At 39.1% G+C, this 24,617-nt stretch overlaps 1 protein-coding gene across 4 annotated transcripts in view; it reads right to left on the bottom strand.

The window, feature by feature from the left end:
* DNAAF4 (dynein axonemal assembly factor 4) overlaps positions 1-24,617 on the bottom strand; it is a 40,999-nt gene that overhangs the window by 13,771 nt on the left and 2,611 nt on the right. For all 4 annotated transcript variants that reach the window (XR_007519925.1, XR_007519924.1, XR_007519923.1 and 1 more), the window contains exons 3-5: positions 13,319-13,452; positions 8,138-8,372; positions 263-408 (exon numbers count right to left, since the gene is read on the bottom strand). Coding sequence is in view for 1 of the 4 variants with exons in the window: in XM_049906073.1 (XP_049762030.1) it covers positions 263-408; positions 8,138-8,372; positions 13,319-13,452 (515 nt within the window). In the remaining 3 variants the exon portion in view is untranslated. The remainder of the gene's footprint in view (positions 1-262; positions 409-8,137; positions 8,373-13,318; positions 13,453-24,617) is intronic.

Genomic DNA, 24,617 nt, shown 5'->3' on the forward strand with positions numbered 1-24,617 from the left:
TAGAATAAGCAACAATAAAAAAAAAAAAAAAGCAACAATACTATATATTAAATCAATGTTATAGAATCAGCATTCAGGAGCAAAGTAAAATCTGCAAAATATACTTTTTCACAGGGTAATACTAAAAAATATATTCACAAAATATTATCTTTAGTGTAATGAATACTTAAGAAATTCAGAATCAGTACTAGTTTCAATAGATGAAGTAAAAAATAAAGCATTTTTATTTGTAGAGATTGCAACTAACAGCAAGTGTGCATACCTCCTCTTCTTCTGCTACCTGTGATTCTCGGAGAGCTGTGGGGAACACCCGAGGGGTAAAGTTGATCTGAACAGTGCCCACAGAGCGAGGAGGGGGAACACTGGCTTCCTTTAACGTCTCAGAAAATATATTTTCTGAATTTCTGCCTTCAAAGACAGTATTAACAAGTCAGTCATTTACTTCTCATTTTCTAAATTAGCAATCAAACTGACTTCTAAAGCAAATGTATATCAAAGCTAGTTCTAAAATCCTATACAAACAAATTAAAGGCATTTTCTACAAGAAGGAACGTAAAATCCACCACATAGCAGCTAATTATTTGTTCACTAAATAATGACCCCAGATTCTTTTTTGGGGCTCTCTTTCTGTAATCACTAAGTATCCAATTTATATCAACTCTAACAATGGGCACTCTTTATTCAGGCCAGGCCATGACTGCCAATACCACTTTTATTTCCTTAAGCCCCTATGGCAATGTACCCTATAAACCCTTTCCTAAGATTTTTAACATGTAGATAAGTTGTTAGCTGCCATGGAGTCTGCTCTGACTCATGGCAAGCCCATACACAACAGGATTGTTATCCATAGGGTTTTCGCTGGCTGATTTTCAGAAGCAGATCTCCAGGCCTTTCTTCTTAGTCTGTCTTAGTCTAGGAGCTTAACTGAAACTGGCTCAGCATCATAGCAACACACAAGCTTCAGATGACAGATGAGCAGTGGCTACATTTGAGGTGCACTGGCCAGGAATTGAACCCAGGACTCCTGCATGGTAGGCGAGAATTCTACCACTGAACCACTACTGCCCTTGTGTAAATGAGAAGTTTAATACAATCATCTTCAGAACATGTTATATTAAGAGAGACAATACCAGCAGTGGATAAAATGCAGGTAAACATATACCATATGGTTCATTAAACAAAACACGTGTGTCTTTAACATTTAATATTGATGGAGAGATGGAATAGCGTTAGGGTCCCCAGTTCACCCTCACTTCCTTGTGATGATGTGATAACTTTTAGCCATTGGAGACAGGTAATAAGAGTCAGCGAAGGATACTAATGAAGAGCTATGCGTTTTTATATGGGTAGTTAGACAGATACAATCATGGTTACACCAATAGAAGAGGAATAATTAATCTAAGGGTTGGAATATAAAAGGTAGCTAAAAAAAAAAAAAGTAGCAATGATACACAGATTTAAAAGGCAAACATCAAACTTGATTAAAAAAAAAAGATTTGCCACAAATATGACAGTTAATATCCCTAATATAAAATGAACGCATACAAATAAGGGGAAAAACTAGGATTCCAATTTCTACAAGTAGAAAATAGCACGGATAGACATTTCAAAGGGAGAGAGGAAGGGGACAGGAAGAATAAGAAATCAACATCAACAAAAATTTGAGCAAAAATTGTCTACACGTGCCTGTGACTCAGACTTTCAACTATTTTCCAGGATCCTATCCATTCTCCCCGCTTTTTAAAAAATAATTTTTATTGTGCTTTAAGTGAAAGTTTACAAATCAACTCAGTCTCTCACACAAAAACATATACACCTTGCAACTTATTCCCAATTCCTCTCCCCCTAATGAGACAGCCCGCTCTTTCCCTCCACTCTCTCTTTTCGCGTCCATTTCGCCAGCTTCTAACCCCCTCCACCCTCTCATCTCCCCTCCAGGCAGGAGATGCCAACATACTCAAGTGTCCACCTGATCCAAGAAGCTCACTCTTCACCAGCACCCCTCTCCAACCCACTGTCCAGTCCAATCAATGTCCGAAGAGTTGGCTTCAGGAACGGTTCCTGTCCTGAGCCAACAGAAGGTCTGGGGGCCATGACCACCGGGGTCCTTCTAGTCTCAGTCAGACCATTAAGTCTGGTCTTATGAGAATTTGGGGTCTGTATCCCACTGCTCTCCTGCTCCCTCAGGGGTTCTCTGTTGTGTTCCCTGCGAGGGAAGTCATCAGTTGTAGCCGGGCACCACCTAGTTCTGCTGGTCTCATGATGATTTAGTCACTGGTTCATGTGGCCCTTTCTGTCTCTTCGGCTCGTAATCACCTTGTGTCCTTGGTGTTCTTCATTCTCCTTTGGATCCAGGTGGGTTGAGACCAATTGATGCATCTTAGATGGCTGCTTGCTAGAGTTTAAGACTCCAGACGCCACTCTTCAAAGTGGGATGCAGAATGTTTTCTTGATAGATTTTATAACGCCAATTGACTTAGATGTGCCCTGAAACCATGGTCCCCAGACCCCTGCCCCTGCTACACTGCCCTTCGAAGCATTCAGTTTATTCAAGAAACTTCTTTGCTTTTGATTTAGTCCAATTATGGTGACCTCCCCTATATTGTGTGCTGTCTTCCCCTTCACCTAAAGCAGTTCTTATCTACTATCTAGTGAATACCCCTCTCCCAACCTCCCTCCCTCCCCCCCTCGTAACCACAAAAGAATGTTTTCTTCTCAGTTTAAACTATTTCTCACGTTCTTATAATAGTGGTCTTATACAATATTTGTGCTTTTCCCTGCTTCCTTTTAGTAACATTATCTCAGAGTTCTGAGCTAGGCCCCTGGCTGTGTCAGACCAGCATCTACATAACCTAGCTTCCCTTAAGATTAAGTGTAACGCTAAGTATGTGCCAAATGTAAGCCAACAGAATATGAATAAAAGTGATGTACACAACTTAAAGGTCATCATCTTAAAGGTAAATTTACTTGCCATGGACTTCCTCAGTCCCCCTTCCCACTGGCTATAAAACAATGCCAAGTGCAGCATCCACCTTGGATCCAGAGATGGAAGACCAATGTCATGGCAGAGGTGATCCGCTGGCCCAGGTGCCTGGATGGCCCCGTGGAGCAAAGTCATTTATCAGTACTAGATCCATCACAGTTATGTCAGAGCGTCACATTACAGAGAATTAAACCTCCATCTTATTTGAGCTGTAGTTTTGGATCTCTTTATTACAACAAGTTAGCATCAACCTAAGTAATAAAGTGTCTCAAAAATTTGATATCCAGTGGGAATGTAAAATGGGCCTATCACTTTGGAAGTTGACTTGGCGCTTCCTTAAAAAGCTAGAAATAGAACTACTGTGGGATCCAGCAATCCCGCTCCTTGAAATACATCCTAGAGAAGAGCCCTCATATGAATAGATACATGCACACACATGTTCACTGCAGCACTGTTCACAATGGCAAAAAGATAGAAACAATCTAGGTGCCCATCAATAGATTAATGGAAAAACAAATTATGGCACACACCCACAATGGAATACTACGCAACGATGAACAACGATGAATCCAAGAAACATCTCACAATATGGTTGAATCTGGAGGGCATTATGCTAAGTGAAATTAGTCAGTCACAAAATGACAAATACTGTATGAGACCAATATTATAAGAACTCAAGAAAAGGCTCAAACACAGAAGAAAACATTCTTTGATGGTTACAAGGGTGAGGAGGGAGGGAGAGGGGAATTTAACTAGGTAGCAGAGAAGAATCATCTTAGGTGAGGGGAAGGACAACACACAATACAGGGGAAGTCAGCGTAAGTGGACTAAAGCAAAAGCTAATAAGTTTCTTGAATACAAACAAACACTTTCGGGGACAGAGTAGCTGGGACAGGGGTCTGCAGACCATGGTTTCAGGGGACATGTAGGTCAACTGGCATAACAAAGTTTATTAAGAAAATGTTATATATCCCACTTTGGTGGCAGGCGTTGGGGTCTTAAAAGCTTGAAAGTGACCATTTAAGATACATCAATTGGTCCCAACCCAGGTGGAGCAAAGGAGAATGAAGAACACCAAAAACACAAGGAAAATATTAGCCCGAGAGACAAAAGATCCACATAAACCAGAGACTCCATCAGCCTGAGACCAGAAGAACTAGATGGTGCCCGGCTACCATCAATGACTACCCTGACAGGGAACACAACAGAGAGTCTCTGACAAAGCAGGAAAAATATGCAGGAGAACTCAAAATCACATAAAAAGACCAGACTTAATGGTCTGACTGAGACTGGAGGAACCCCCAAAGCCATGGCCCCCAGGCACCCTGTTAACTCGGAACGGAAACCATTCCCAAACCCCACCCTTCAGACAAAGATCAGACTGGACTATAAAACATAAAATAACACTTGTGAAGGATGTGCTTCTTAGTTCAATCAGATACACAAGACCAAAAGGGTGGTTCCCGTCCAGAGACAGGATGAGAAGGCAGGAAGGGACAGGAGCTGGTTGAATGGACACAAGAAACCAGGGTGGAAAGGGGGAGCATGCCATGACATTATAGGGATTGAAACTAGTGTCACATAACAATATGTGTATAAATGTTTGTATAAGAAATTAACTTGAGTTGTAAACCTTCACCTAAAGCCCCCTACAAAAAAACTGATATCCATGTAAACTGCTATTCACTTGTGAAAGCAAAAGACATTCTTAGATATGTAAGAACTCAGAAAATACATCAACCAGTCATCTTTTCTGAATAAATTACTCAAAGAAATGCTCCAGAACATGGTGAAACAAATTAAAGTTAAGAACCCAGGAGTGGGGGGAACTTGAAAGTGAAAATAAAAAGGGATGAGTTTTCTAACAGTGTAAAAAACCAGTGTAGAACACACTAAATGAAGGAAAACTGAATAAAACATATAAATGAAATATACTGCTTCAGATTATTATACTAATGATCACTGCGATGCAGGACATGGAGGAAATAAACACTATTTTACCATAAAGGGTGCCCTGGTAGGGCAGTGGTTAAGCATTCAGCTGCTAATGAAAAGGTTAGCAGTTCAAATCCACCAGCCAGTCCTTGGAAACCCTATGGGGCAGTTCTACTCTGTCTTTCCTATAGGGTCACTATGAGTTGGAACCCACTCAATAGCAATGAGTTTGTTTTGTTTTGTTTTGTTTCCATAAATAGAAAAAAGATTATTTTGATGTTAATCTTGCTAAACAAAAGTAAATAAAAATTTTTTAATGATTATAAAAAAACATTAACATGATCACTAGTTACATTAAAAATTCAGTATCTAACTTTCAAACTCCAACAGAAAATTAAGCCAAATATCAAAACATAAAAAAAGACACTGGCTTTCTGTTTCTAGCAACATGGCTTGAAGGTGAACAATTTAACAAACACACAAAATGCTGGATAAAAATACAACATATAAACAAAAGGTTCAAATACATAGTTCAGCTCAAAGGTAAGCAAAGGAAAAGCCTTATATGTGAAAAAGTCCTGGGATAATCTCAAAAGCTGACACAAACCTGCTTGAGAAGATCTTAGCTACAGATACCATAACTCAAACCAAACCCAGTGCCGTTGAGTCGATTCCGACTCATAGCGACTCTACAGGACAGAGTAGAACTGCCCCATAGAGTTTCCAAGGAGCACCTGGCGGATTCGAACTTCCGACCCTTTGGTTAGCAGCCCGTAGCCCTTAACCACTACGCCACCAGGGTTTCCAACCAAGTTGACACAGTAAAATTAGCCACCACAACTTTCTGTGGAACAGTGAGAACATGGGAAAATCATGGACCCTTTGCTGCTTTTGTCCCTAAAGTTATTCCCAATAAATCTTACTTTTTTAAATCAATTTTATTGATAAATCATTTATATACAAGAAACTGTATTCATTTTAAAGTGATTCACTGTGCTTTGATCCTTACCTTCTGTTATTCTTTTTTATAAAAATTTCAGACATATACAAACGTAGACAGACTAGAATAACAAGTCATCACGTGTGTATAACCTGAATTCAATTATCAGCTCCTCTTTCATATACCCTATTACTTTGAAGCAAATCTCAGACATCATATTTTTTCATCCATAAATATTTCAGTATGTATATCTATAAGATTAGGGCCTTTTAAACCTAACTATAATACCATTATCACATCTAAAAAAATTTTTTTTAATTATTCTTTAATTTCTTCAAATAACCCAGCAATGTTCATATTTCCAAGAGAAAAGTTTTTTTAGCTGGGGACATTTCTTCTGCTACCCCCCAGCTCTCACCCACATCATGATTCTGCTGGTGAAAAAGAAGGGAGAGTAGACACTGGGCAGGCAATCTGCAGCACCTGCCGCACCATCTGTAGTCTTCATCTGAAAGAGGCTATCCAAAGGGTTTCTGGGGCAAATAATACAATATTCTTTCCAATGCTGAAAATGTTCTCAATAAGCATTTTTAGTTAACAGTGACGTTAAAAAGGTAGTATTAGAATAAATGATCTTGTAACAGCAGTCAATTCTCCTTCTTCTACAGGTCTAACTTTACTGACCAATGAAACAGTTGTGTTTTTGTAAGCAATTATTTACCAATTTCATACCTTAAGTCATATTTGTGTATTTCACAACTCCTAGTACAGATACTGGAAACCCTGGTGGCATAGTGGTTAAGAGCTATGGCTGCTAATCAAAAGGTCAGCAGTTTGAGTCCACCAGCTGCTCCTTGAAAACTCTATGGGGCAGTTCTACTCTGTCCTATAGGGTCACTATGAGTCAGAATCAACTTGACAGCAATGGGGTGGGTCTGGTTTGGTTTAGTAAAGATACTACATAAATATTTGTTAAATGGATGGATATGACAGAAGAAAGGAAACAACCTAAAGGGACATCTGTAATGATGCTAATGAACTAAGAGAAAAAGGACTTCTAGAGTAAGAATTCAAAAAAACCAATTTACACTCTTTTCCCCTGTACCATGTTTAATCTACCTTGTGTCCATAAATGATTTTTTTTTTTTTTAATGTCTTCAGGACATTTCTTATCTATTAAATTGTGTTTGGGTTCCAACAGTATTTGGAAACATTCAATTTGTTTAGCACTATTTGAAATATGGAGGGGAATATTTCTATATACTCTTGCTAGTCTCCATATTTTGTTGAAATGGTATTAAGGGAAGAGGTCATGTAGTGATTAATCACCACTTCCATATTAACCACAATAATAAATACAAGTTGAATAATTGTTCCCATTTAACATTCACTCTAAATGACTTTTCAACATTCTAGGCCTCACTGTTTAAGCAGGCACAGAGCATGGTGGAAAAAGCACAGCTTCAAATGCAGACGGATCTGGGTTCAAATCCCACAAATTTACTTATAGGGTAGTTCCTGTCCTGTCTGAACATCTACTTTCTCTAAAATAAGGATAACAAACTTACCTCAAAGTGTTGCTGTGAGAATTGAATAATGTAACCTATAAAATCAGCTAGCATACAGTGATTTTACTATAAAATATTCCATTTACTGGAATTCAAAATTACCATATAAAGAAAATACTAATTATACCCAAAACCAAGTTTCATATTATAAAATCAGATAAAAGTAAATTAATAGCTTTCAATGAAGAATTAACTTATTTTACCTGTTTTGAACATACCAGGATGAAAAAACCAGAAGTAGCCAGATTCCAACCTGCTCCCAAGTAGCCTTCCAAGTAGCACCGCTTAAATTTGCTTATAGTCCTCATCTTCCTGAGCCACGTGAGGAACTGAGTCTTTCAACCAAACTCCTGATGTCTTATCTCTAAAGCACTAAAGGAGTGCTCCTGCCACTTGTTAGGCCACTCTAAACCTTTTTGCACCTGGTCATGAGGAAACCACATATTTAACAACCCCTGCATACATTTCAAAAGGAAGTATCCAATCAAAAGAGATGCTGCATCTTTGCTTATTTTGTTATGAAAACTTCAATACTCCCTAGAAGAAGAAATGGATCTGTCACCTCAGTCTTTGCGTTGTTGTATTAGTCTTCTCAATACACCAAAAGACTGACCTAACACTGCAAACAGATTTGCTACTCATACAAAAAACGACTGCCGTATATACTTCACCAACAAGACTCACTTTTCCAGAAAACATTAATCATCGTACCTTTTGTGGCAAGATTTCTAGATGCCAAATTTCTAGTAAGACATTTTTTACTCTTAATTTTTTTCCTTTCTTCTTCAATTTGCTTTTTTTGTTGATGCAATTTCTCTTCTTTCTGTATTTCTTTTTGTTCTTCAGCTTTCTTTTGACGTTCTTTCCAGGCTTCCAATTCTTTAGTTGCTTTTATCCGTTCATTTTCTTTCATAGTTTCTATTTTTTTCCTCTCTTCTTCTTCAATCTGGGAAAATTGCAATGACCAAATCCTTTATAACATATAAGAAGCAACATTTCTTTATACAGTAAGAAATTCATTATAATTATTCTCATCTCTAATGCTTATTATTTTATCTACAGCAAGAGGTAGTGGTGGTTATGGATTGAATTATGTTCCCCAAAAAAGATATATTGAAGTTCTATCCGTCCCTGTGAATGTGAACTTGTTTGGAAATAGATTTTTTTTTTTTTTAAGATGCTATCAGTTAACTAGGTCACACTGGAATAGGGTGGGTCCTAACCCCTTCTGAGGGACACCTTCCGGAAGGGGAGAACAGACATGGAGACAGAATCACACAGGAGGAAGACGGATGCTGTGTGAACACACAGCTACAGCTCAAGGAAAGCCAGGAGATGCCTGAGCTACCAGAAGCTGGAAGAGACAAGGAAGAATCTTCCCCCAAGCTGAACAAAGAGAACATGGCCCTGATAGTGCCCTGCATTTGGACACCTCGCCTCTAGAACTGTGAGACAATAAATTTCTGTTCTTTAAAGCCACCCATCATGTTACAACAGCCCTAGGAAACTAAGACAGTAATAAACAAATAAACTTAAAAATATATTTAAACAAAATGGGAAAAGTAAATGATTTAGTGGAATGTCACACTGATTTGGAGTTATACAACACAGGCTTTGGTCCAGCTCCACCATTCACCTTTTTTTTTTTTTTTTTAATTTTATTGTGTTTTAGAGGAAAGTTTACAGAGTAAATTAGTTTCCCGTTCAACAAATTGTACACAAAGCATCCCGTGACATTGGTTGCAGTTCCCACACCGTGTCAGTACTCTCCCCATTTCCGCCCTGGGTTCTCCATTTCCTTTTGTCTGGTTTTCCTACCCCTTCCTGCCTTCTCATCTTTGCTTTTGGGCAACTGTTGCCCTTTTGGTCTAGTATAATTGTCTGCTCTGTGCAGCATGTTCTTTTCAGGTATTATCGTCTATTTTATAGGCCTGTCTATTACTTGGCTGGAAGGTGGTTTCCAAGATCGGCTGCAGTTCCAAGTCAGAGGGGTGACGTAGGGCCACGGTCTTGAGGTCTTCCAGTCTCCATCAGGCCAGTAAGTCTGGTCTGTTTTTTTTATGAATTTGATTTTTTTTTCCTACATTTTTCTCCTGCTCTGTCCAGGCCTTCTATTGTGATCCCAGTCAGAGCGGTCAGTCTACCATTAACTATTAATATGATCTCGCACACACACTTCCTCTAGCCTCATTTTACTCAAATATGTAAAATGTGGGCAGGCATTCAATTAAATGACATCTAAGAGCTTGGCGAAAAATAAAATAACGATGCAGTATTCTAAAAGTTAAATCACTTCTCCCCATGTGTACACACAAACGCATAAACAAAAAATTTGCCTCTCTGCTTATCCCAGTCTTGTCTTAGGACTAAAGTTGTGCCTCTTCATCTGAGGAATGAGGAAACAGTAGGGAAGGCAAACAGGAAGGATGCGATGGGGAGAGTTTGTCTCTGTCAGCTGGAAATGTCTGGACTCTTAATCCTCCGCCTACTATGTTTACACTAGCACTGATTTGAAACTTTCACATGAAAAGCTAACTAGGAGGTGAGTTTGAAAGCAGAAACTTGCAGAAGAGCATGCCAATTTTTCTCTCTTTCATAAACTTCCCTTACTTGAGAAAGAAAAAACTACAGTAAAATAGAGTAACTGGTTGGTATACATGACTGACTCTGTGCATCTGACTCCCTTATGTAAGAAAAATGTCTTGCCTCCATCCTCCCGAGAGGCACTGCCCAATAGAACTTTCTTCTATGGTGGAAATTTTTTTCTGTTGTTGTAATAATATATGGAACACAACATTTGCCAGTTCAACATTTTTCAGGTGTACAATTTATTGACACTAATTACATTAATTACGTTGTGTCATCCTCACCCATAATCGCCGCCTTATAACAATGGAAAAGTTTTGTGCTATCCAATACAATAATCGCTAGCCACATGTGGCTAATTAAGTACTCAAAATGTGGCTAGTGCAACTGAGGAACTAAATTTTCAATCTGAGTTCCATTAACATAAAGTTAATTTAAATTTAAATGTACATCTGGCACAGGGTGACACACTGGGATGACATTTCCTAGAGGTTAAACTATTTTGGGATACATATTTAACCTCAGAGGTCTGAAAACTAAACTGAGAGATGTGCTGTAATACCGGCATCACTTAATGTGCTTTCTGAAAGGATGACTGTTTATCTTCCTACTCAGCGGTGAGGCACTGATTTTAAAATAATTTCACACAATGTTGAATGGGAGTTCCCTGGAGTCCCAGAATTGCAGCTAAGGGTTAAACTAAGCAGAAAATTACACGTCCTAAGTTCAGAGAACTGCCGGTGACCCGCCAACAGGTGGGGCCAGGAAAGAGCCTCATGAGTGAACCAGCATTTAAATGCCTAACAAAAGGACGTGACGAACATCAGTGTTAGCCAGAGAGGCCGCCACAACCCAAACGGAGAAGACAACTTCGCCCAGCTAGATAATAACATGTTTGCCTCCTTTACTCTCCTTCCTCTCCACCCCACCACACAGAATAAGAAAAAACTATGTGAACAGTCAGAATAAAGGTAGTCCCTGACTTACCATGATTGGAGCTACAACAAATCGTACTTATATAACCAAGGTTTTTCTTGCTTTTTTTACATCTTATTGTAACATGTACTACAATGTTACAGCATGTAATTTGCTGATGCTATCATTCTCAGCTGTTCACTCACAGACGTTCAAAGATCGTATTTATAAAGATACTGACAATAAAAGGCAATAATAACGAAACCTAAAAAGAGGTATCCAACTTAGATTAGAACTGACTTAGGATGATTCTGACCCTCAGTGACCCTACAGGACAGAGTAGAACTGCCCCATAAGGTTTCCAAGGCTGTAATCCCACAGAAGCAGATTGCTACATCTTTCTCCTATGGAGCAGCTGAGGGTTCAAACTGTCAACCTTTCAGTTAGCAGCCAAGCGCTTACCCACTATGCCACCAGGACTCAGTGTATCTATACAACGGACTATTACTCAGCAGTAAAATGAAACAAATTACTAATACATGCAGCATGGATTAACCTCGAAAACATTATGTAAAGTGTAAGAAGTCAGACACAAAAGACTACATATTATATGATTGAATTTATAAGAAATCTCTAGGAAAGGAAAAACAATAGAGACTGAAAGAAGATTAATGGTTATAAAAACAAAACTAGTGACCTAAATGCAAAAGAAGAATCATGGGTCCACAGAGTGCTTGATGAGATAACACTTGTTATAGATTCCTTAATCAAGAGAAGGAAGCGGCTAATGTTCAATTTTACCTTGATAAATTTTAAGGAAGTTGTTAAGCTTCAATCAAGGCAGTATGACAATCTCTAGCTTTATTTCAAGCAAAAGTCACCATCAGCAAGTTCTTCTAACATTAAAATTATTTTCTCCTATCAAATGCCATTTAAATGTCAAATTAATTTAAAAATTAATTTTCAGAATATGCAAATCTAGAGAGAGACTGATCAGTCTTAGAAGAAATACAACCAAAATGTTCCTTACAAGCAAGGATGGCCAGACTTCAACTCCCTTACGTGAGACACATCATCAGGAAAGACCAATCACTAGAAAAGGACACCATGGTTGGTAAATTAGAGGGCCAAAAAAAATGAGGGAAAACTGTCAATGAGATGGATTGACACAATCACCATGACAACTCAAATATACCAAAAATCGTGAAGACGCCACAGGACCAGGCAACATTTCATTCTGTTATACATAAGTTCGCCATGAGTCAGAGCCAACTCGACAGCAACTAACAACAACATAAGACAGGAAGTAGATCTGTGGTTGCCTATGGCTAGGTATCTCTTTAAAGTGTTGAAAAGCAATGATGTCACCCCTGAAGACTAAGGCGTGGCTAACCCAAGCTATGGTGTTTTCAACTGCCTCATATGAATGCAAAAGCTGAACAATGAATAAGGAAGACTGAAGAATTGATGTCTTTGAATTGTGTTGGCGAAGAATAATGAATATACCATGGTCTCCCAAAAGAATGAACAAATCTGTCTTGGAAGAAGTATGACCAGAATGCTCCTTAGAAGCAAGGACGGCGAAACTACGTCTCACATACTTTGGATATATTATCAGCAGGGATCAGTTCCTGGAAAAGGACATGACGCTTGGTAAAGTAGACGGTCAGTGAAAAAGAGGAAGACCCTCAACAAGATGAACTGACACAATGGCTGCAACAAGAGGTTCATCTATAGCAACAATTGTGAGCATGCCACAGGGCCGGGCAACATATCGTCACTGTGAGTCGGAATCAACTCGAGGGCACCTAACAACAGCAACAACAGTGCTGGGGAGGTTTTGGAGAGAATAGGGACTGACTATTAAAGATACATGGCTTCTTTTTGAGGTGATGAAATTGTTCTAAATTGATCACGGTGATGGTTGCACAACTCTGTGAATATACTAAAAACCATTGAATTGTACACTTCAAATGGGTGAACTGTCTGGTATATGAATTATATCTCAACAAATATACTGCTGATCAAAGCTTTCCCTTGAAAATCTCAAGTTAAAAAGATACCAATTTGTTAATACTTAGCGTTTAATCTATGCTTTTCTTTTTTAAAATAACCTAGCATATTGCTGTAGGATTTACAAAGAAGCAAACATCATAGAAACTTTAGAATTTTTAAATCCTCTGGGACTAGAACCCTCTCCCTGAAATGAGAAAATCTATCGTCCAACTTTTACGTCCTGGACTCTCATACAGGTTTTTCAGGAACACATTAAGTCCTATAACCAAAGCATGATCAAAATACTGAGAAAGTACAGTGGTTGGAACTAATTACCAGACATAGTTTACCACTCTCTACTCAATGAGAAGACGTCCCTATCAGTCTGCAACCTACCTTCATCATGACACTCAGAGCATATTTCTGATCTTCCCGCTTTGCTGCAGCTTTTGCTTCTGCAGCTTCTTTCGCTGTCTCTTGTGCTTGTAAAATAGATTCTTCTCTTATTCTCTGCATCATCTCTTTGTCAACTAAAACACGAAGAACATCACTAAGTCAAGATTACGAAGAATTTGTTTCACTCAGGAGAAAACTGTTTAACATACTCATCCAGAATAAGATTTCTTTTGTCCCAACTTCACATGCAGGAGTGAAGTTATCTCTCAACTGTAAACTGACCAAGAAGCTAAGACCAAAAGGTAGGCAAGCAAGTATAATAATATGAATTACTACAGAATGAAAGAAAAAGACAGAGGACGGAGCAGGGGTGGGCAAGAGAGTACTCTAGAGTAAGAGTGAGAGCAAGAGAAAGGGAGAGAGAAAGCAGACAAAAAAAAAAGAAAGAGACGAGGATGAAAGAGAGGGAGGAATACATTTATCCTTCTACCTCTGTCAGTTGAGAAACTAGGGCTATTATAAACCTGCTCACAGTAAATCACCACTCTGGGGTCTCCTAGAAGAGAAGATAGGTTAAACAACTTGATATAATATACCTACATAAGTATAAATGGTAATTTATGCACATGAAGAGTACAGGGCCAGTCTTAGGAAAAATTACAAAGTAGCGTGATGTGTTTGTTAAATATAGAACTTTATCATTCACAATCATTTTTATATTCAGTAACTAAATGTTTTACAAACTACAGATCATGATCCATTAGTGGCTAAATTATCTTAGAGAAGGAGAGATCAGGTCCTGAGGGAGTGGATCTGACCTTTGAGTAGAAAAAAAAAGAAGGGAAGAGGAAGAAATTTAGACCCAGAGGGAAGAGGTTGAATCAGGCCCTAAGCAGGGAGTCTTAATCTCTTTTGTGCAGCAAACCCGTGGGCAATATAGTGAAGCCTTTATGGATCCCATCTCAGAATAATTTTTAAAATAAAGTAAAATACACATGATTACAAAGAAAAGAAGTATATTAAAACAGACTTACAAATACTTAAAAATAAATTGTGATAGGCTAATATATGCTTCTTCATAATGCATTAAATAACATATAGCACTCTATCTAACAAACACTATTAATTCCAAACAGTGATGAGCATAAAAGGTAGAGGTACCTGTGAAATGGAAATACTACGATTTCTGTTGACACTACTGCTACTTGTTACCTACATTCATAATTGAAGGACATACAAAATCTCTGTTAGAAGTAAAAAGGGTGTGACTTATACTCATCCAAGGTCTTTGCTGGGAGTGAGGACTGAAGTAAGTCTAAGGACTGGAAGTGAGTCTAGAAGCCTCTCCCAACTCTCCTCCTATTTACTAAATAACAAGAGAAAGACAGTGGGACCAGCTTAAGGGCAGAAATAATCAAAATAACATCAACTTTCCTAATTAAATGCTCCATACCTAAAGGAAATGAAGAAAGAACTTCAGGAAAAGAAGAGGCAAATATGTTTTATGCAATGAGGCAGAGAGGTTTGGAATACAGGCTGGAGTTCCACAGTACTTTATGTAAAACAAGAGTGTTTAAGTAAATAATCTCAGTGAATTACATGCTGTTATGGATTGAACTGCATCCCCACCCCTCGACCCCCAAAATACATGTTGTAAATCTTAACTCCTTCCCAGCCCAGTACCGTCAAGTCGATTCAGACTCATAGCGACCCTACAGCACTGAGTAGGACTGCCCCATAGAGCTTCCAAGGAGCGCCTGGCGGATATAATCCCATCTGGGTATGGGTTCTTTTGTTATATTAATGAGGCAGTATTGGTGTTGGGTGTGTCTCAAATCGTTCTCTTTTGAGGTATAAAACGGAATTTTAAGCAAGCAAACACAAATAGAGAAGAAACAAGTCACAGGATCTCTAAGGAACCTAGAAACAGAAGCTGAAAAGAGACAACGACCTTCCCCCAGAGCCCGTAGAGTCCTACCCTAGAGCTCATACCTGAATTCAGACTTCTAGCCTCCTAAACTATGAGAAAATAAATTTGTTTGTTAAAGCCACCCATTTGTGGTATTTCTGTTACAGCAGCACTCGATAACTAAGATATACGTTAAAATGAGTTTGATTTCTAAAGAAATCTCATACCTGGTTTCTGTGAGTAGTACAATGTTCATTAGTTTTTAAGACTGTTTTGAATAGGCTAAATTGGGGGTTGGCAAGCTATATTCCCCACAGGCCAAATCCAGCCGGCTGACTGTTTTCCTAAGAATGACTTTCACGTTTTTAAATAGTTAAAAAAATCAAAAGAGTAACATTTTGTGCCACATAAAAACTCGATGAAATTCAAATTTCATTGTGCATAAATAAAATTTTATTAAAATACAGCCATGCTCACTCATTTATGTATGGTCTAAGGCTGATTTCATGCTACAACTGAATAGCTGAGTAGTTGTGACAGAGACCATATGGCATGCAAAGCCTAAAATACTACCTGGCTCTTTACAGAGAAAAGTTTGTCGACCCCTGGTTTAAATAGCTAACATCTGGAAAAGCTGATCATATAACCATGAAAGAGGAGAATCAAGTAGCTTTTCAATGAAACAGACTGTGTAAAACAGAGAGGAAGACCATGATTAGTGAGACCGGCAGCCATCTTGAAGAGGCAAAGGGTCGTGCCTGCCATCTTCTGTGATATAGGAACTAACTCCCTGTCTTTAAGCTATCTCCTTATTTAGGGATGCTTCCTGTTTCTGGTCAAGTTGAGGAAAACAAGAGACTGGGGTCACAGGACCAGTTGAAACTGGCAAGAACTAGACCTGGCCCATCTGACATACGCAGAACCATTGACCCACCGTCCTCTGCATGACCCCGGAACTCTTCTCCCACTGACGGAACCAAACTTTAGCTGCCCAAGATTGGGGAAAGGTTTTCAGAAGCGATGGGTCCGAGCCTAAGATCTGGTTTGAGAGACCTGACTCACTTTTCAGACTGAGCAAGTGCAAAAAGGCCAGACTGTCCCAGGAATGCCTTCTCAGGCCAGACCAATCAACAACCTGGCACCACCTCGTGGCATTCCTGAAGACCCCAGACCCGATTTACTTCACCCATATAAACCCCTTGGGCTACTGTTCTGGAAGCCATCTTGGTCACACAAGTCCCGGTTTGCTCCTTTGCGTGGCCAAACAGATAAAGCTTCTTCTTTCGCTTTCACACATTTTGTGTCTCTATGGCCATGTGGAGCAGGCCTGGAATGATCCAGTTACATCAGGAAGGAAAGTTTCCTCCCTGCCCCTGGATAAGGTGGCCACCAGGTTAAGAAGAGAATCTGACATAGGAGAAAGTATTTCATGTCAGAAAACATGTTGTGGGAAAAGTAACAGGTTTTCTGATATGACCCTTCTTTATGTCCTATAAAGTTAGTGGACAGAACGTTTCCTGGTGAAAATCTGTTGGTCACCAGGAGAGACACACAAACGTCTGGGTCAATGATTCTCAACCTGGGCAGCAATCAGAATCACCTGGGGAGTTTTTTTTGTTTTTCTACCTTCATCTGTTTATTTTAAAACAAGCTGTTATAATAAATGACTGTTTTGGTCCTTTCTAACTTCAAAATTAAGCATATCAAGAGTTGAAAGAAATTAAAGTAGAGCACCCTGGATATAAGACAGAGGTCCCCAGGCTGTGGGAAATCCACCCCCTCAAGCAGCTTGCTTGGCCCACCCTGTGGCTTTACATTAGAATCCTGGTTCCTTTGCTTGGCACACCCCATAACTTTACATTAAAATCCTGGTTCCCCTCCCCTTAACTGCTGCCCCAAAACTAGAGGAGACTGGTGGAAACCAGTTTAGGCTACATGTTGACATTCAGGGTAACCTTTTAAAACTCACAGATAGTAATTTCCCCACCTCTGGGTGGAGTTTAACCACCATTTTCTGAACACGCAATGCATGAGGTTATATGTAAGGTCCAATGCACCTGCGTAGTATGACTAAAAATGTTGCTGATATAACCTGTATGAACTTCCTACTTGTAAACCCCTTAAAACTAATCCCCCTCAACCTCGCTGTGCAGTCTTGGCAGCAGCGGCCCTGACTGCTCCTTTCCTTGTGCAACAAAATAAAGGCAATTTTCCACTCTTCCACCTTGGTCTCTTGTTTACTGGCTGAGATGACTTACACAAAGCAGAACCTGGGGTTTCTACCCCACAACAGATTTATTTTACAACATAGTTCCAGGCACCACCACAGACTCACTGAACGCAACAGGGAGTTGAACCTGAGAGGTCAGGAATACGGTATGTAAAAACTCTTCAGGTAGTTTGTGACTTACTAAAGAACTAAGGTAGCCTGACTACGGTCACCTACCTTAACCTACATTTTCTGAGCTGAATGCCAAATCTTAGGGAAAATTCTACTTCAGCCCTGGTCCCGGAGATTAACAAATACAGCCTCACAGGCAGGACCGAGAATGGTGGAGTAGCCAAACGCTTCTGGTGATCCCTCTTACAACAAAGACCCGAAAAAACAAGTAAAACGATAATATTTATGACAAGCTAGGAACCTTGAACATCAAAGGCAAAGTCAGAAAATGGAGTAAGAGGCAGGGGGAGGGAGAGACAGTTCAGAAGCAGAGAGGAGTTGCTGGACCTGAATCGCTGGGTTCCCTCAGGCATCATTCCCGAGAGCAGCTAAGGGGGGCTGGTGGTAGCTTTCGGCTGCAGTTTCCTCAACGAGAAATAGCCAGCCACACAGCCTACTCATACCTCCGGAACCAGAGAATAATGGCGTTCTTGGCAAAAGCTAAGTACTTGCGTATATTTTACTGCAGCCCTCACCCCCAAGCAGGCTTCAGTTGCTGTTGATTTCCCTGAGCCTGAAGTACGGCCTGCTGAGCATCCAGAGCCACTCTCCCGGCCTTGGAGAAGGAATAAATTCATAGTTGGGGAAAAAGATAATTTGCCAGCTCCACTAACCTAGGGAGCTCAATACAGAAGGGGCTCCTGTCCAGGCATAAAAAGTCCGTGGACTTTGAATACCTTTCCTCCCTGCATGGACCTGTGTGGGCCTATTTCAGGAGAATAGGCCCTTGCTGGCAGACTGCAACTGTTTCAGCTGCGTGGTGGAGAGGTGGGTGTTTGACGTTTGATACCGCTTTGCCTATTGAACAGGGTCCTCACCTACCCACGTCAGGGGCCTAAGAAGCGGTGGCTCCACTCAGAGCACTCAGCCACCTGCAACAGAGATCCAAGGATAACTGGTACCTCCCAGTACTTACAACCAAAAGCACTGGGTGCCCATGGTCTGTCTGCAGAACGTACCCACCTGCGTGCTCTAGGGAACAGGGACGCGCTTTCCTCACAGACACTAGAAGGATGGTTGTCAGCCCCCGCCATGTTCACAGCATGACCCCCTGCTGCAACTAGATACCTCTACTGACACCAATCACCCCTGCCCCTCTAAAACTGTAGGAAAGAGCTTGTACCACACACTTGATGAGCAGCTACCTGGAAACCTGAGCTGAATCCATACAAAAGTGAATGGACTCCTAGACTGATATACCTGATAACAGCTCTAGCCATCTGGGGACAGGATGTCAGAGCTTCAAAGGCAAAAATAATCAAGCTAGCTCACTCAAGCAACCTATTTGGGCATACCAAAACAAAACAAAGCAAGAAGCTAGGATATGGTAAGCAAACATAAAATAAACTAATACAGTAATTTATAGATGGCTCGGAGACAACAGGAAAGATCAAATCACATAAACAAGCAGACCATGATCGCTTCAACAAGCTCTCAAAACAAAGAATCAAGGGCTCTTCTGGGCAAAGGTGCCTTCCTGGAATTACTACATGGAGAATACAAAAGATTAATATACAGAAATCTTCAAGAAATCAGGAAGAAGATCAGGCAATACACAGAACAAGCCAAGGAACACACAGATAAAGCAGTTGAAGAAATTAAAAAGGGTATTCAGGAACTTAGTGGAAAATTTAATAAGCTGCAAGAATCCATAGACAGACAGCAATCAGAAATTCAGAAGATTAACAATAAAATTACAGAATCAGACTACTCAATAGAAAGCCAGAAGAGCAGAATTGAGCGAGTGGAAGGCAGAATTGGTGACAACGAAGATAAAGCACTTGGCACCGATACATTTGAAGAAAAATCAGATAAAAGAATTAAAAAAAATAAAGAAAACCTAAGAATCATGTGGGACTCTATCAAGAGAAATAACCTACAAGTGACTGGAGTACCAGAACAGGGAGGGATAATAGAAAATACAGAGAGAATTGCTGGAAGATTTGTTGGCAGAAAACTTCCCTGATATTGTGAAAGATGAGAAGATATCTATCCAAGATGCTCATCGAGCTCCACAAAAGGTAGATCTTAAAAGAAAGTCACCAAGACATATTACAATCAAACTTGCCAAAACCAAAGATAAGAATTTTAAGAGCAGCTAAGGATAAATGAAAAGCCACCTACAAAGGAGAGTCAATAAGTTCAGACTACTCAGCAGAAACCACGCAGGCAAGAAAACAATGGGATGACTTATATAAGGCATGGAAGGAAAAAAACTGCCAGCCAAGAATCATATATCCAGCAAAACTGTCACTCAAATATGAAGATGAAAATAGGACATTTCCAGATTAAACAGAAATTTAGGGAATTCGTAAACATCAAACCAAAACTATAAGAAATACCAAAGGGAGTTCTCTGGTTAGAAAATCAATAATATCACATATCAACCCAAGACTAGAACACTGGAGAGAGCAATCAGATGTTAACTCAGACAGGGAAACCACAAAAATCAAGACAGAAAAACAGTCAAAACAAGGAAACAACGATGTCATTATGTAAAAGAAGACAACATTAACACAATAAAGAGGGACTAAGAAATGTAGTCATAGACCTTTCATACGGAGAGGAAGACAAGGCACTATAAAGAAATAAAAATGAGGCTTAAACTTAGAAAAATAGGGGCAAATATTGAGGTAATCACAAAGGAGACTAACTACCCTACTCATCAAAATAAAATACAAGAAAAAAATAGAGACTTGGCAGAAACAAAACCAAGAACAACGAATAAGAGGAAAGGACAAAAAATTAAGCACAAAAAACTAAGTAGGAAAAAGAAACTATCAACACCACACAAAAAAAAGACTTCAAAATAACAGCACTAAACTCATAAGAAAAAAAAAAAATTTTTTTTTCCTGTCCATAGTCACGCTGAATGTAAATGGACTAAATGCACCAATAAAGAGACAGAGAATGGCAGAATGGATTAAAAAACATGAACCGTTTATATGCTGCCTACAAGAGACACACCTTAGACTTAGAGACACAAACTAAAACTCAAAGGATGAAAAAATATATATCAAGCAAACAAAAATCAAAAAAGAGTAGGAGTGGCAATATTAATTTCTGACAAAATAGACTTTAAAGTTAAATCCACCACAAAGGATAAGGAAGGACACTCTATAATGATTAAAGTGATAATATACCAAGAAGATATACCCATATTAAATAATTATGCATCCAAAGACAGAGCTGCAAGATACATAAAACAAACTCTAACAGCACTGAGACGTAAGACAGACAGCTCCACAATTATAGTAGGAGACTTCAACACACCACTTTTGGTGAAGGACAGAGCATCCAGAAAGAAGCTCAATAAAGACACGGAAGATCTAATACCACGATCAACCAACTTGACCACACAAACATATACAGAACACTCCACCCGACACCAGCCAAGTACACTTTCTTTTCTAGTACGCATGGAACATTTTCCAGAATAGACCACATGATATGTCATAAACCAAACCTTAGCAGAATCCAAAACATCGAAAAATTACAAAGCATCTTCTCTAACCATAGGGCCATAAAAGTAGAAATCAATAACATAAAAAGCAGGGAAAAGAAATCAAACACTTGGAAACTGAACAATACCCTGCTCAAAAACAACTGGGTTATAGAAGATGTGAAAGATGGAATAAAGAAATTCATAGAATCCAATGAGAATGAAAACACTTCCTATCAAAATGTTTGGGACACAGCTAAAACAGTGCTCAGAGGACAACTGATACCAATAAATGCACACATACAAAAAGAAGAAAGGGCCAAAATCAAAGAATTATCCCTACAGCTTGGACAAATAGAAAGAGAGCAACAAAAGAAACCCTCAGGCACCAGAAGAAAGCAAATAATAAAATTAGAGCAGAATTAAATGAAATAGAAAACAGAAAAACAACTGAAAGAATTAACAAGACCAAAAGCTGGTTCTTTGAAAAAAGCAATAAAATCGATAAACCATTGGCCAAACTGACAAAAGAAAAACAGGAGAGGAAGGAAACAACCCCAATAAGGAATGAGATGGGCCATATGACAACAGACCCAACTGAAATTAGAAGAATCACATCAGATTACTATGAAAAATTGTACTCTAACCAATTTGAAAAGCTAGAAGAAATGGATGAATTTCTCGAAATACACTGCCTACCTAAACTAACACAAACAGAGGTAGAACAACTAAACAGACCCATAACAAAAGAAGAGATCGAAAAGGTAATCAAAAAAACTCCCAACAAAACAAAAGCCCTGGTCCAGAGGCCTTCAAAGCAGAGTTCTACCAAGCTCCTGGAGAACAGGTAACACCACCACTACTAAAGGTATTTCAGAGCACAGAAAAGGACAGAATATTCCCAAACTCATTCTATGAAGTCAGCATATCCCTGATACCAAAACCAGTTAAAGATACCACAAAAAAAGAAAATCACAGACCTATATCCCTCATGAACTTAGATGCAAAAATCCTCAACAAAATTCTAGCCAATAGAATTCAACAACATATCAAAAAAATAATTCACCATAACCAAGTGGGATTCATACCAGGTATGCAGGGATGGTTCAACATTAGAAAAATAATTAATGTAATCCATCATATAAATAAAACAAAAGAATCACATTATCTTATCAATTGATGCAGAAAAAGCATTTGACAAAGTTCAACACCCGTTCATGATAAAAACTCTCAGCAAAATAGGAACAGCAGGAAAACTCCTCAACATAATAAAGGGCATTTTTACATAGCCAACAGCCAACATCATCCTAAATGGAGAGAGTCTGAAAGCATTCCCCTTGAGATCAGGAACCAGGCAAGGATGCTCTCTATCACCACTCTTATTCAACACTGTGGTGGAGGTCCTAGCCAGAGCAATTAGGCTAGATACAGAAATAAAGGGCATCCAGATTGGTAAGGAAAAAGTAAAAATCTCTCTATTTGCAGATGACATGATCTAAAGAATCCTCAAGAAAACTACTGAAACTAACAGAAGAGTTCACCAGAGCATCAGGATACAGGATAAAGATACAAAAATCAGCTGGATTCCTCTACACCAACAAAAAGAACACCAAAGAGGAATCAACGCCAATATCATTTACAGTAGCCCCCAAGAAGATAAAATACTTAGGAATAAAATCTTACCAGAGACGTAAAAGACCTATACAAAGAAAACTACAAGGTACTACCGCAAGAAACCAAAAGAGACCTACATAAGTGGAAAAATATACCTTGCTCATGGATAGGAAGACTTAACATTGTAAAAATGTCTATTCTACCAAATGCCATCTATAGCTACAATGCAATTCTGATCCAAATTCCAACGACATGTTTTAATGAGATGGAGAAACAAATGACTAACTTCATATGGAAGGGAAAGAGGCCCTCGATAAGTAAAGCATTACTGGAAAAGAAGAACAAAGTGGGAGGCCTCACTCTACCTGATTTTAGAACGTACTATACTGCCACAGTAGTCAAAACAGCCTGGTACTGGCACAACAACAGATACATAGACCAATGGAACAGAACTGAGAATCCAGACATAAATCCATTCACATACGAGCACGTGATATTTGACAAAGGCCCAAAGTCAGTTAAATGGGCAAAAGACAGTCTCTTTAACAAATGGTGCTGGTATAACTGGATATCCATCTGCAAAAGAATGAAACAAGACCCATATCTCTCACCATGCACAAAATCTAACTCAAAATGTATCAAAGACCTAAATATAAAATCTAAAAGGATAAGGATCATGGAAGAAAAAATAGGGACAATGCTTGGAGCCTTAATACACGGCATAAACAGTATAAAAAACATTACTAACAATGCAGAAGAGAAACTAGACAACTGGGAGCTCCTAAAAATCAAACATCTATGCTCATCCAAAGACTTCAACAAAACAGTAAAAAGATTACCTACAGACTAGGAAAAAGTTTTTAGCTATGACATTTCTGATCAGTGCCTGATCTCTAAAATCTACATGATACCACAAAAACTCAACTACAAAAAGACAAATAACCCAATTAAAAAATGGGCAAAGGATATGAACAGGCACTTCATGGAAGAAGACATTCAGGTAGCTAACAGATACATGAGGAAATGTTCTCAATCATTAACCATTAGAGAAATGCAAATCAAAGCTGCAATGACATGCCATCTCACTCCAACCAAGGCTGGCATTAATCCAAAAAACACAAAATAATAAATGTTGGAGAGATTGTGGAGAGGCTGGAACATTTATACACTGCTGGTTGGAATGTAAAATGGTACAACCACTTTGGAAATCGATTTGGTGCTTCCTGAAAAAACTAGAAATAGAACTAGAATACGACCAAGCAATCCCATTCCTTGGAATATATCCTAGAGAAACAAGAGCCTTTACACGAACAGATATATGCACACCCATGTTCACTATAGCATTGTTTACAATAGCAAAAATATGGAAGCAACCAAGGTGCCCATCAACAGATGAAGGGATAAATAATGGTATATTCATAAAATGGAATACTAGGCATCATAAAGAACAACGATGAATCGGAGAAACATTTCATAACATGGAGGAACCTGGAAGGCATTATGCTGAGTAAAATTAGTCAGTTGCAAAAGGACAAATATTGTATGAGACCACTATTATAAGAACTTGAGAAATAATGTAAACTGAGAAGAAAACATTCTTTCATAGTTATGAGTGGGGAGAGAGGGAGAGAGGGAGGGAGACGGGTTTTTACTAATTAGATAAGAACTATTTTAAGTGAAGGGAAAGACAACACACAATACAGGAGAGGTCAGCACAACTGGACTAAACCAAAAGCAAACAAGTTTCCTGAATAAACTGAATGCTTCAAACGCCAGTGTAGCAGGGGCGGGGGTTTGGGGACCACGGTTTCAGGGGACATCTAAGTCAATTGGCATAATAAAATCTATTAAGAAAACATTCTGTATCCCACTTTGGAGAGTGGAGTCTGGGGTC

The sequence above is a fragment of the Elephas maximus genome, chromosome 13 (genome assembly GCF_024166365.1).
Source record: "Elephas maximus indicus isolate mEleMax1 chromosome 13, mEleMax1 primary haplotype, whole genome shotgun sequence".
Taxonomy (NCBI): Eukaryota; Metazoa; Chordata; class Mammalia; order Proboscidea; family Elephantidae; genus Elephas; species Elephas maximus.